Raw genomic sequence first — 12,445 nt, 5'->3', positions numbered from 1 at the left:
GTCAAAATTCCCATTAGATCTGCGATAATAGATTCATGCAAACATCAGAATTTCTTTGAGTGCCATTATATTGAGACAGAAAATCCACTTCTCCTCATCATTTAATTCATTTTTACTTGCAGCTATAAGGCCCCCCAAAAAAGATGTCCGTTTCGGGTAACCCAACCCTACCTATAAAAATGCGCCGACCCTAACTATTTTTTTCTGTTTCTGAGCAAAAAAAAATATTCGTTAGCGAATAGAGAGTTACCAAGGGCGGATAAATGCGGATTTTAATCAGAATTATTGTTTATATGATAAAACAAAGTCAGGCAATGACAGTAATGTAGGAAAGACTGCCATGTGCAAGAAAACACTCTGAACTAACGACAGATTTTGAAAAAAAAATATTTAAAAAATCAAAAAAAATCCCTACCTACCTTACCTTAATTTTGGGAAGGTTACCCTAAACAAACAATTATTTTTTTTGGCCTAAGCAAAATCACCATAGGGAAGTGATATGTTTATTCCACCAAAAATAACTTGGAAGATGTTCAAAATTCATTGAGCATTCTGCAGTATCCTAAGTTAAACATGTGTGGAAATGATGCCATAACCTCTTACAATGCTTTGAAACAGTTGAGGAGTTGAGCAAAGAGGGTGTAATTTTCGGAATTGCTAATTTTCGTTTCTAGATTCGGATTACCGTGTCAGTTTATGGATATTTCCGATATCTGTGTTTTTCTCAAAGACATATTCCCTGATACTTGTTCTTATTTCGAGAATGATTTGTTATTTGTTTGGATAGCTTTAGTGTTGGAATTGAGCTATAAAACCACTATTGGCTTGGATGTTTCTTGGGAGATGTTAGTTCTTATGTCTCGGAATATATTAGATGACAGCAATTGTGTTCTATGTCTGGTCTAGTTATTAATACAGTGTTTGGACAAAATTTGTTATTACTTGGATGAATTGACTAAGGAATTTTGAGGCAATAGTGAATTTAGGATGCTGTGTCAGTTTGGATTCTGTGATAATCAATAACAAATATGTTGTATTTCCATATTCAAAGGCATGCTTTTAATTCAAAATATCTAAAAAAGAATTTTTGGCTTACACAAATAGGTGAGAGATTCAAGATAGTGAAAAGAAATAATTGAAATGCACAAAACTCTCTGGATTTTGAGGACAAATTTCCAAATTTAATGGGGTTTCAATATGTGTTGATGCCAAGATTTATTATTTGTTTTAATGTATTATTGTGCTTTACTGACATTCGACTTAAATGATAAAAACAAAAAAATCATATGATTTAGGCAGGGTTCTCAATAAGTTTCGGTTGAACCGTCTCAAATAGTAAAGTAACCGACCAGCTTCTACTTATTCTACTTAAAATTCGTTAAGTTTTCCAAATTTGAACCGGCCTAATTGCCTTTTGAACCGTCCATTTTGGCCGGCAGCCATTTCTTATTGAGAACACTGTTTAGGTACCGTACAGATTAAAAAAAATGAGCAATATTTTGAAACTTTTTTTATGGCCATGTAGCTATTAATTAAAAAAAAAAATATTATAAAAGACAACTGAGTGCAACATGATAATACATTACGGTAAAATAAAAATGTTAGCATCAACCTATAATATTGTGCGCCTTTAAATGAGTATAAGCTTAAAGAAAGAATGTAAGCCACCAATTTCTTAATAAAAATCCAAAATTCAGCAAATTAAGAATTTGGAAACTCCCAAATAAAATCAAAAACATATGAAAAGCATTAGAGATGTAAAATAATGAACATTTTATGTGCATATAGATATTTTGATTGCTTTTCTGACTCAAAAATCGTACAGGTATGATGCACTGGGAGATAAAAGACTGCTATTATCGAAAGTCTGGAAATATTTAAGATAATGTAGGAGAGAAATCATTTTTGTCTTGGTTTTAAGTGTTATTTCTCTATTGAACATCTTGTGAAAATCATAAAGAAGATCCTTAGACATTTTGGTCTTATAAAGATGTTTAAAATCATTTTGCTTTTTTTCCAATAGTGTTTGAGGTTTTGGTCGGATGTTAAACAATTTTAGTTATATTAAGATCTGAGACTGTTGAGTTTAAATGCATACAATAATGATGTTGATTTCATAATTGTCTTTGAAGTTATAACAATGCCTTAGAGACTAAAAATGCATTAAATTAATGGTATTTAGCTCTTCTCAAATCAATTAGCTTTTAACTTTTACAGTTTTCACTAAATTTACCAAATGAAATTAATAGACTGTGTTAAGGACACTGGATGTTAAAGTAATCTGGAAGTCCTTTAAAAGCAGACTGTCTTGTAAACAACAAAATTGTGAGGTGCTGAAATAGAAGTTATACAGGAAACTACCATTGATGAAGAGCTTGCAATCCTTGCAGTAAAACTGTTAAGCTTATAACTGAAACAGTTACTGCTTCTGATGAAGGTGTCAAAGAGCTAGTTGGTATTGAAGCGAATGTTGAAAAGGAGGGTAAAATGGAGAAAGAGTTTGCTGATTTGAATAAAGATATCAGTGATCTTGTTGAAAAGGAGAACAAAATGGAAACAGAAGTTACTGAAAAAGTGGTGGTTGTTGAAAATGTTTCGGAAATAGATGTAGATAAGAATGAGAAGAAATCAGTGGATAAAGCTAAGACAGAGGAAGGAGAGATAATTGAGTTAGCAGTTGCAAACAATCAGGTAGGAACCATGCAATCAAGTAGAAATGAAAATCTAGATGAGAAACAAGACATTGCTGTTGAACATGTTTTAAAACCTTGCATGGAAGAAGGATTTATAAATGACTTATTAGAGTGTGCTAACATTGGAATGATTGAACAATGTTTAGCTGTGGAGGTTGTTGATAATACAAGTCTTCATGAATGTGCTAACTATACTCAAAGGAAAAGTCATAAATCTGAAGTGGCACAGAATTTAAGTAATGTTATATCGAAGATAACTGAAGGAAAACTTGGGGCAGAAAAACATGGTGAACTAAAAGATAAGATCATTGAGGAAGTCTCAGACCAACCTGAAAAAAACAATCCCGTTGAAAACAATGCGAGTTCTGAGAGTGGAGAAATTGATGAAGAAATGCAAGAAAAGGAAACAGGTCAGGGATTTGAGATTCATGAAAGACTTGCTGATGAAGACTGTGATCTCATTATTGAAGAAAGTGAATGTGTTGAAATAGTAGAAGAACAAATGGCTGAAGAAGTAAGAGGTAAATTGGCCTCATTAAATTTCGACTTATTCAGTGATAAAAATGTGACTTCTTCCAGTGGTAAACTTCATAAGGCTGCTAAGGAAATGCAAATGCATGAAACTGGATATGCAAGTGATATTCTAGAAAGTCTTGCTGATGAAGACATTGATGATGTTAAAGATGAAAGTGAAAGTGTTGAAATTGTAGAAGAAGAATTGACAGAAGAAGTTAAATGTAAAGTGGCTTCAATCCATTTTGACTTTTTCAGAGAGTTATTTGCAGATAGAAAAGGTTCGGAATCTGATGATACACAAACGGGAAGTACTTTTTGCCTTCACATTTCTGAAAATGAAGGTGAGAGTGAGTCAGATGATACACATGAAGGAATGCAATATGCAACTGAAGAAGACATAGAACAAGATGTGTGTTTTGAAGAAACATGTGCAATGGCATTTGAAGCACAGGCACCAAAAGTACCGGATGTGCTAGAACTTAAAACTGTTGATTTCATCAAGGAAAACAAAGATGATATTTTTCAATCACCTGATAGTGAAGGATCTTTGATTATCAACGCCGCCTTATCAGAGGATGAGGACTTTCATAGGATTATGTCAAGGCCGGATGACAGTGACCTTGAACCAATGAACAGCCTTGACCTAGTTCCAGGGTCTGACCTTGATGAGAGCATTCACAGTCAAGGTCATGCAGAGGAATGGGTTAATGATGAAGGTATAATTACTGATAATTTTAATGAATGTTAGTTAAGGTTATTTTAAAGGTTTTGTGTTTGTTATTGTTTGCATGTAAAGTAGAACTTCTTTGTGCTTGCACATATGTTGGAAATATAAAAAAAAATACAATGACTTCCTGAAGCAATAAGCATGCTAGAAACTTTGTATAAAAATTAAAAAAATAATAGAAAACTGAAGTGATAATTAAAATTGAATATGAAATGGTTAATTATTTATGTGACCTTGATAAATTGCAGTGTATTCTTGAATATGGTTTATTTTTTATGAGACCTTGATCAAGCCTGTTCTTGAGGTTAAACCTGAATATAAAATTATTTTTTTATGTTACCTTCACTGTGATAAAAGTAAACAATAATATAAGGCGTTTATGAGAGTACTTGACTGAAACAAAAGAAGGTAGTGCTTTTTACCATGCTTACAGTGAATACTTAATAGTTACTTGGCATCCGGCTTATTACAGATAATCCAGTTATCTGTGTCATCAGATTTAGAAATCAGATTTGATTATATCCTGTGGTGTAATTAGGTATATGTAAAATGTTCCTGGAAGAAGGGTGCTACAATTCTATTAGTGATTCAGCAACATTTGCAGAATGTCTAGGCATTGTTGATTGAAATCAAATTTATTCATTGAGCACATGATGAAGGAGACTTTCTATCAAACTAACAATTAGCTGTGTCTGAATGTGTCAACTAAACAACCTTTTTTAATATTTTTTCAGAGAAAATCAATTTTATACTCATCTGGAATCAGAGCATTGTGTAGTGTCGCAGATTATGTTTGTTCTATTTCATTTAAAACATGATCTTGTGGTGCATTTCAATTTTGGCATCGTTTTCGATTTGCACAATTTAAACAAAATATATTGGGTGTTCGATAACTGTTTTGTACCTTGTATTCAAGGGAAACATTCAATAAATAGCGTGCGTTTAAGTAAGAAGTGATGTAATCTATATGCATGAAAGTTATAGCATGGTGAAACATAGTAGAGACTGCTTCTTGTTGTTTATATTTCAATATGGTAGTTAGTTATGCACTTGTCAATTGTAATCACGGCCCCCCCCCCCCCCCAGGTCCAGGGAATAGCGGGGACTTTTACTTTTGGTCCAGCCAAGCCCCGGTAAAATCCCCGTCCTGTGGGGACGAACTGCTGGTAAAATGCCCCCGCACCCACGGGACCCTAGGTAAGGCCCATTTCCCGCTATATTTAGCCCGAAGACACAACCACCGCATTCACCCGGCACTGCGGGGCCACCTAAAAGGTAAAAACAATTGATTACAATTGACTGGTGCATTATTATCTATTGCACCCACAACTTGAGTTATTCAGATTAATATATTGCATGTTCACTAGTGCTTTATATATCCAAGTGTATAATTTAAATCATGAGGGTTGTTGTTTAGGAAGAACTGTTTTATACCGTGTTGTTATGGACATGCAATGTAAGTGAATACTTATTATAAATATTGTTATTTTTATCCTCATGATAGTGGAAGCAAGGTGAAGCTTCCCCTCTTAATTATGAGAGATAATGTATGTGTAGTCAAAAAGAAAAAAGAACACCCACTTTCAAACATGGTACAAAAATACACCTTGTATTTCACTCACCATTCTTAAAGCTGCACTCTCACAGATATACCGTTTTGACAACTGTTTTATTTTTTGTCGTGAAATGAGCCAATTTTTATGTAAATATCTGCAAACCTGAGTGCTATTATAAGACTATTGTTATTTAAGGCTTTAAGAAAAACAGCGATCCCTTTTTTGTCAGCAGTCTTATATGAGGCAAAAAATAAAAAAAAGTTGTCAACACATTCAATCTGTGAGAGAGCAGCTTTTAACCATGATCATCAGCATTGTTTTAAAGTAAATTGTGCAAACAAAAAGGGCACGGTCTGACCTTACTATTTATAATGGCTCATGAGTCCAAAGTGTCCAAGTGAAGAACTATGTAAATTTGAAAATGAATCAATAAGTATGAAATAGATAAATTTGCAAGCATGTGTATGGTATCATTATTTTGCAATGATAACAAGTAGATGTACTAAGATTTGGTATCAAAAGTCATGAAATTAAGAAATTATAGTAATTATCCTATCAGTACTGTGTTAAATGGTTTAAGATAATGGTCAAATAAATGGAAGATACTGAAACATGATTAATATCTTGGGGTTGCTAAATATGTTATCACTATAGTAACAAAAGGCTACTCTCCATCTTTACAAAGCCTTAGGGATTAAGGGTCCAAATATTGAACATCTGTCCTGTTTTGACCATTTATAGATTTCCTCATGCGCTTTGACACTGTTGAGATGATGGTGATGACACCAGTTAACCTAATAGGCCACAGAAAAATATATAAGATTTTAATCCTGATTTTTTTTTGAGAAAGATGATGATTTTTTTAAATGAATATTATGTGTTATGTTGAAATGTGAAGACTTTTTCCACAAAACTAAACTACTTTTTACTTACAAGGTAATTTCTTGTTGAATATAAAAAAGATGAAGCGGGGGTTTGAGGCTGAAAATCTTTAATAAATCTTAACATAAATGATAATAGGTGAAATGTTAAAAATTTTGAGACATTTTTTTCCGCAAAATTAAATAAAAGTTATATTTCACTAACAAGGTAACTTGTTGTTGAATATAAGAAAGCCAAATGGGAGGTTTGAGGCTAAAAAATTTCCTGCTGTTAGCGGTATTAGGCTCATTTTGAGGAACACTCACGTACACAAGACAGTAGTTTGATTGAGAACGCAGAAAGACTCAAATTCCGGCATTATATTAGGTATGCAAACTTATAGTTCAATATAATTTGATAGGTTTGATTCTAAGATGAAAAATGAAGGCAAGGAATTTTGGTAAGCGAGGATAGAACATGATCAGTAGGAGATGAGAATCTAAAACTATTTTTTCTGTGGTCTTATGGATTAGGGGTCATAAACTGAAGAGACTCAGGTGGCATAATTTTGGTCAATTTGACATTGTGGGCTTTGTGCATAAAAGCTGACATCCATGTTTCTCGGCTATTAAGGAATTTACAGGAAGCGTTATAACCTCATGGTTTAAAGCTGATTGCTTAATGTTTCAACAAAGGGATTTAAAACAAATTACGACAGTCGTTACAATTTTATTTAAGGTTTTAAGATAGCAAAGTGTGTGTTGAGACGATCCCCTGTGATTGAGATATTGAGTGAATGAAATAATTGTTGGTGAAGAGATTCAAGCCATTCATGCATCGATAATTACGATGATGCTGGGGACTGCTGATACAGATGTTGACTGGTTGCTGAGTTACACTTTCATTAAGTCGATCTGGGTCACTGAGGCGTTTACTGATGTCTTATGCCATTTGTGGCTGTTACAAATAAAGCCTCTGTATGATAGAGATGTTATTTAAGTGAAATTCTGAAATGCATGGTATTTTGCGGTCACAAAACCATGTATGAAACCTTTTAAGAAAACAACACTTGCATTTACTATCAAATTACGAAAGATGATTATAATTGAGCCCATATAATTGAGTTTCTTTATTCGTATAAAGGGCTATCTTTGTGTGTCATATCCAGTTAATACAGATATCAGTTAAGAATTGATTAATCGGCTTAATTATCTTATATTGCTTGACAAGATATAGTGTACAAATGCTTAGTTTTAATACTTATAAGGACTACAGGGAAACTGCTTGATGTTAAAAGTGTATTTACTCCAGAGTCGCTCTGTTTAACTTTGAAGTAAATTCTGTTTTACATTTACTATGACCGAGTTTAGGATCAACTATTTGCATATAAAGAAGCTGCTGTGATTAAAAATGTGCGGTGTGAAACACGATTTAATTCAGGAGCTCCATACCCCGTAAATTGGACTAGGATTGAAGGTGTCATGTTTTCGTTCCAATGAAAATGGATTAATTCATAACGGAAGCTCAGTTTACGCCTAGTGTTTCTGTTTGCGCAACGATTTAATGTGTAGTGGAGGCTTATGTCAATATTTGGAAGGATATATTAAATTAAACAGTTAAAATAATGTTAGTACTGTTACAAGCGGAATTTCTTCAGGCAGCTAATGTACATGTGAATTGATTGAAACTTGTTTGAACTTAAAGTAAGATTTGATTTGGAGTAATTTAAATGCATGAGGAAAACAGATTGGATGCAATTTTCTGCAAGTGTTATAAATGGAATTTAATGAATGAATGGATTTTACGATGGATTCTACAACCGCCAAGTTCTACAAGTTTCGAGGTATAATATGCAGATCCTCACGGGTAATCTTTGGCCAAAAATGGTGTATAGGCCAAGTTCCAGGAGCGGGGGAGTGGGGTTGTAGTGTGGATTTTCCAGCTACATTGTCGGCAATGCATGCATCAAAATTGACCTTGGTTTTGTACCAATTAATATGTTAACAAGAACATCAATATCCTTACATTCTATCATAAATTGTCTTATTAGTTATAACTTAAGTTGAGAACAATTAATTGAAAACTAAGATTTTTTTGCCCTTTTCTTATTTTTTTATTTTATCCCCCCAAAATGCAGGGCCTATAGGTAGCTCTTGTAACACCCTGAACACACTATAAAAGGTTTATTTTAATTATCATTACAAAGTTATAAGCTGGAGCATTTAATTTTAAAGGCATCTTTCTTGGAATTATATCTGCAATTGTTTCATGATGGAATCATCATTCACATGTTAACATGATAATACAAGATGCAATTTTCTCTTAAAATTGAGGCAAATAATTGCTCTTTCCTTTTGACTTTAAAAAAACCTTGATTCTCTAGCTTAACAAATTAAATAATTCAAACAATAATGGCTATAATTTTTTCGATGTCATTTTGTGAATATAACAACAATATTTCATTATTTCAAACACTTCCATCTAAGCACATAAACAGTTCCATGGTGTTGTATAATAACCATGTTATAAGTTCATTTCGGTTCCGTAATAGGATGTTCAAACATTCCCCCTAATGCATTCACATTTCCAAGGACTCCATACCCAATTGTTTCAAGTTTCAGTTTTATTTTTGTTACACCCTGTATAAAGTTTCTGTAAATTTTCTCTACACTTTTGTTATTCCCTGTATCAATTTCAAATGAACAGCGGACTGATTTATTATGTTGGTGAAAGGTGCGAAAAAAACCCCTTAAAAATCATATTACAAGAATTATACAATTAGTTATTCAATATATGTTTTCAAATATGATGTAAACTTTGTGTACAATTTTGTCTTGAAGCACTGGTAGTGATATTTAGCTGGACCATAAAAACACTCTAAAATAACATTTGATTTTTAAATTAAACTATTATTGCGCACATGTTGCCACCCTGAGTCACATTATACGCCCATGTATATATATATATAGCAAGGCCCATAACTTAAGCTGTGACAAGTATTGAGTTACTCCCCTTGTTTGCCTGAAACAAAACTGCATCTATAATATATATGCGTTGAGAAAAAATTTAGTCTGAGCATTGCCATTTGCTTCGCCATGCTCTTGTCAAAAGTTCCATTTCCTTCAAATATTGATGTTATTCAAGGAACCATTGCTTTAAATTTGAAATGCATTTCCATGTATGAAAAGATCTTCCGATTAATCTTTATATAAAAGTATTTTGGGCGGGCATTTTTTACCGTTATTTCTAATTGTTGATAATATATACAATAATTACAATAATCATCCAATATTTCTTATTTTTATACCAGTCATAATTATGCGATATGACATTCAAATCCTTTGAAAACCATAAGCATATATTATGGTAAAGAGAACATGTGCATTTTGTATGGAATTTAGCCTTTAGTGGAGGCAATTTGCAGAAGCACTTTTTGCACATAATTATTACAAAGCATACAAGTACCACTTGAATCTCCTTTTTCTCCGCCTTTCCTCTAGTTAATAACGAAACACGTGCACGCTGTTCTGTGACCCTCTTATAAGTGCTTATTGACAGGATTTTCATGAATGCAAATGGAAAATTAGCTATTAGCTCATCTGTTTTTTTTTGTCATAGCTTAGGTAATGGTATCATGAGCCTCTTCGGTTTGCAAAAACATCATGTGAAACTTGGTACGCAGTCATGTTGCCTGGCATTACACTCTTATGTACAGCAAAGCTGAAAACCCTGGCTTTAATAAATTTTATTGAGGCTAAACCAAAAATGGTTTGGTTAGGGTTACAAAAACAGGTAGGGTGAATTAAAGGCTTTTTAAAAAAAATCATCTTTCATTATGCTTTGCGTAAAAACGCTATTGTCATCTGTTATGGACATTAAGTATTGAAGCTAAATATTGGTGATACAACCAACAAGAATGGCATATAAAATGTTGATAAAAAAATTGTAACTACCATCCCATTGGTTAAAAAATGATTCAACCTTTATGTACTAATAATATATAATGAATATACTTATAAAATCAAAACAATCTGCGAAATCCCTTAGCTCTCCAATTTCTGATCGTTAACAGCTGCGCTAATTACTCTATTGTCGCTGCACAACTCATCAAGTATGTATTGATCTAGGTGGTCCAATGTTTTCACCCTTGAGTTCATAATGTATGAAAACTTCTGTTGCATCAAGGCTGTTATATTTTTTGTCATTATCCCAATGTAAATTTTAATGGTGCGCATACATTTTGTGGTATAATCCTGATATGAAATACGGGCTTTATATGTAATCATCGTAAACAGAAGCTTTGAAATCATGTCCCCTGGGCTCTGTGATGTTGCAGATTTAACATTATTGTAATGGACGACCACTTAAAACATGGCTAAATGCTTTAAGATGATAAATTAAAGGAATCTGAGAAGGACACTGCCTTGTTATTTGATTGAAAGACATCATCAGGTTGCAAAATTTATCCAAAACCAGCTTGGACATACATTACCCTAGAACACTGTTTCTGTGGGACATTTCATAACACTCTCATAGTCTCTTTTGACATGTTAAGTTCACATTCTTATCCAGCATTGTGTATAATAATGAAATTTGAATGTTTGTTTATTTTTTTATTGCAATTAATTGCTTATAAAACATTAAAATATTATGTCGGTCTTTGAGATCCCAGTTGAGCTATAACATCCATGACCGAGAGGTTCAGGCAAATATTGGTATAGAAACACTTAGAATTGGGGTAAATTTACCCTCTTAGGGAAATTCTTGGGGGGCAAATCTGTTGATAGTTTTAAATTCCATCTTGGGCAAATTCTTGGGGACAAATCTGTTGATAGTTTTAAATTCCCTCTTAGGCAAATTCTTGGGGGCAAATCTGTTGATGGAGTAAATTTCACCACCCCCACCCACCCAACCATGGATGTTTCATAAATGCAACATTACTGGAGCCTCTCAATTTTATTGAACCAAGAATATTATCTGGAAAAATAGCAATAGGATGTGCTTATTTGATTTTTCTGCAAAAAACAATTACCATACCTGAGTATTTGTGTGTTGTTTTGTTGATTTTTCTGCCAACTCTTCAATAACATTGTTCGCTTCATTTATGCCTTGCGCGTTTCGGAAATTAATGCTGGAGTTCTGAGCAATAAATTAACATTCTAACAGCCTGATTAGGATGTAAAAATGACATCAATAACAGCTACTCAGAAAATCATTGCTATTTTAGGGTATGACTCGCTCGTTGGTTACATTATGGCTTCAGCTCCCATTGTATGTAGTGTCCATTCCGGACTTAACAGTGAATTTAAATGCCAAAAAGGACACAAGTCGTGCATGAGTAGTTATTGCTTTTTCGAGTCACATTGAGACTGATATGAGATAAATTCGCTCAGAAAATCATGATCAATACCTTGGCTTTGTAGGAACATTTGACATCCTTGGAAACAGACATTTTTTAATCAGTATTTCTTTTTATTGTTGGGTCTTATGATAGGTGATTGTCAGTTTAGTTTTTACCTGGGAGAAAAGCAGCTGAAAAACCTCATCTGAGTTACATGCAGTAGAAGAAGGGAAACTGATTAGGGAAGAACCATTATATCCTCTGTAATCAACGCTTAATTACTGTACTTGAGAAAAGCTGCCCATCCATGTTCTGTGAAATTGAAAATTAGTATTGTCAATAAAGGACATAGACAATAATATTGAACATCATCATAAGTCGGCAATATTGAAGACTTTATCATATTGATGACATCGTAGAGATTGCAAATATTTATCGACAAATTGTCAATATCATATGTATACTACTATTATGGAATGTTTTTGGAGTACAAATTTATCAAATATTTAGTAAAACAATAACACACTTCTTGGCAAGAAAAAAATCTTATTTTATTGAGTCAATAAATATATTATATATAATTGTTATGATTTTGTTATATTTCCCTCTGCCGATAAATATGGCAATGAGACAAACTGTGACAATGCAACCAGATCTGCAGACTTTTAGCGTCTGTCATGCTGCAGTTTGTTGGATGGTGATATTTAGGAAAGCAAATTGGTTGGTTATTGCACTGGTAATAAAAATTGCT

General features: G+C 33.2%; 1 protein-coding gene across 1 annotated transcript in view; it reads left to right on the top strand.

The window, feature by feature from the left end:
• The first annotated feature begins 625 nt into the window (after positions 1 to 625).
• The window catches only part of LOC128238547 (dystrophin-like), a 177,955-nt gene continuing 166,135 nt past the window's right edge, over positions 626 to 12,445 (top strand). The window contains exons 1-2 of the mRNA XM_052954580.1: positions 626 to 1,104; positions 2,133 to 3,925. Coding sequence (XP_052810540.1) covers positions 2,488 to 3,925 — 1,438 coding nt within the window. The 5' untranslated portion in view covers positions 626 to 1,104; positions 2,133 to 2,487. The remainder of the gene's footprint in view (positions 1,105 to 2,132; positions 3,926 to 12,445) is intronic.

This window comes from Mya arenaria, chromosome 6, assembly GCF_026914265.1.
Source record: "Mya arenaria isolate MELC-2E11 chromosome 6, ASM2691426v1".
NCBI lineage: Eukaryota > Metazoa > Mollusca > Bivalvia > Myida > Myidae > Mya > Mya arenaria.
Note: the sequence above shows the minus strand (reverse complement) of the source record. Positions and strands in the feature narration are given on the sequence as shown.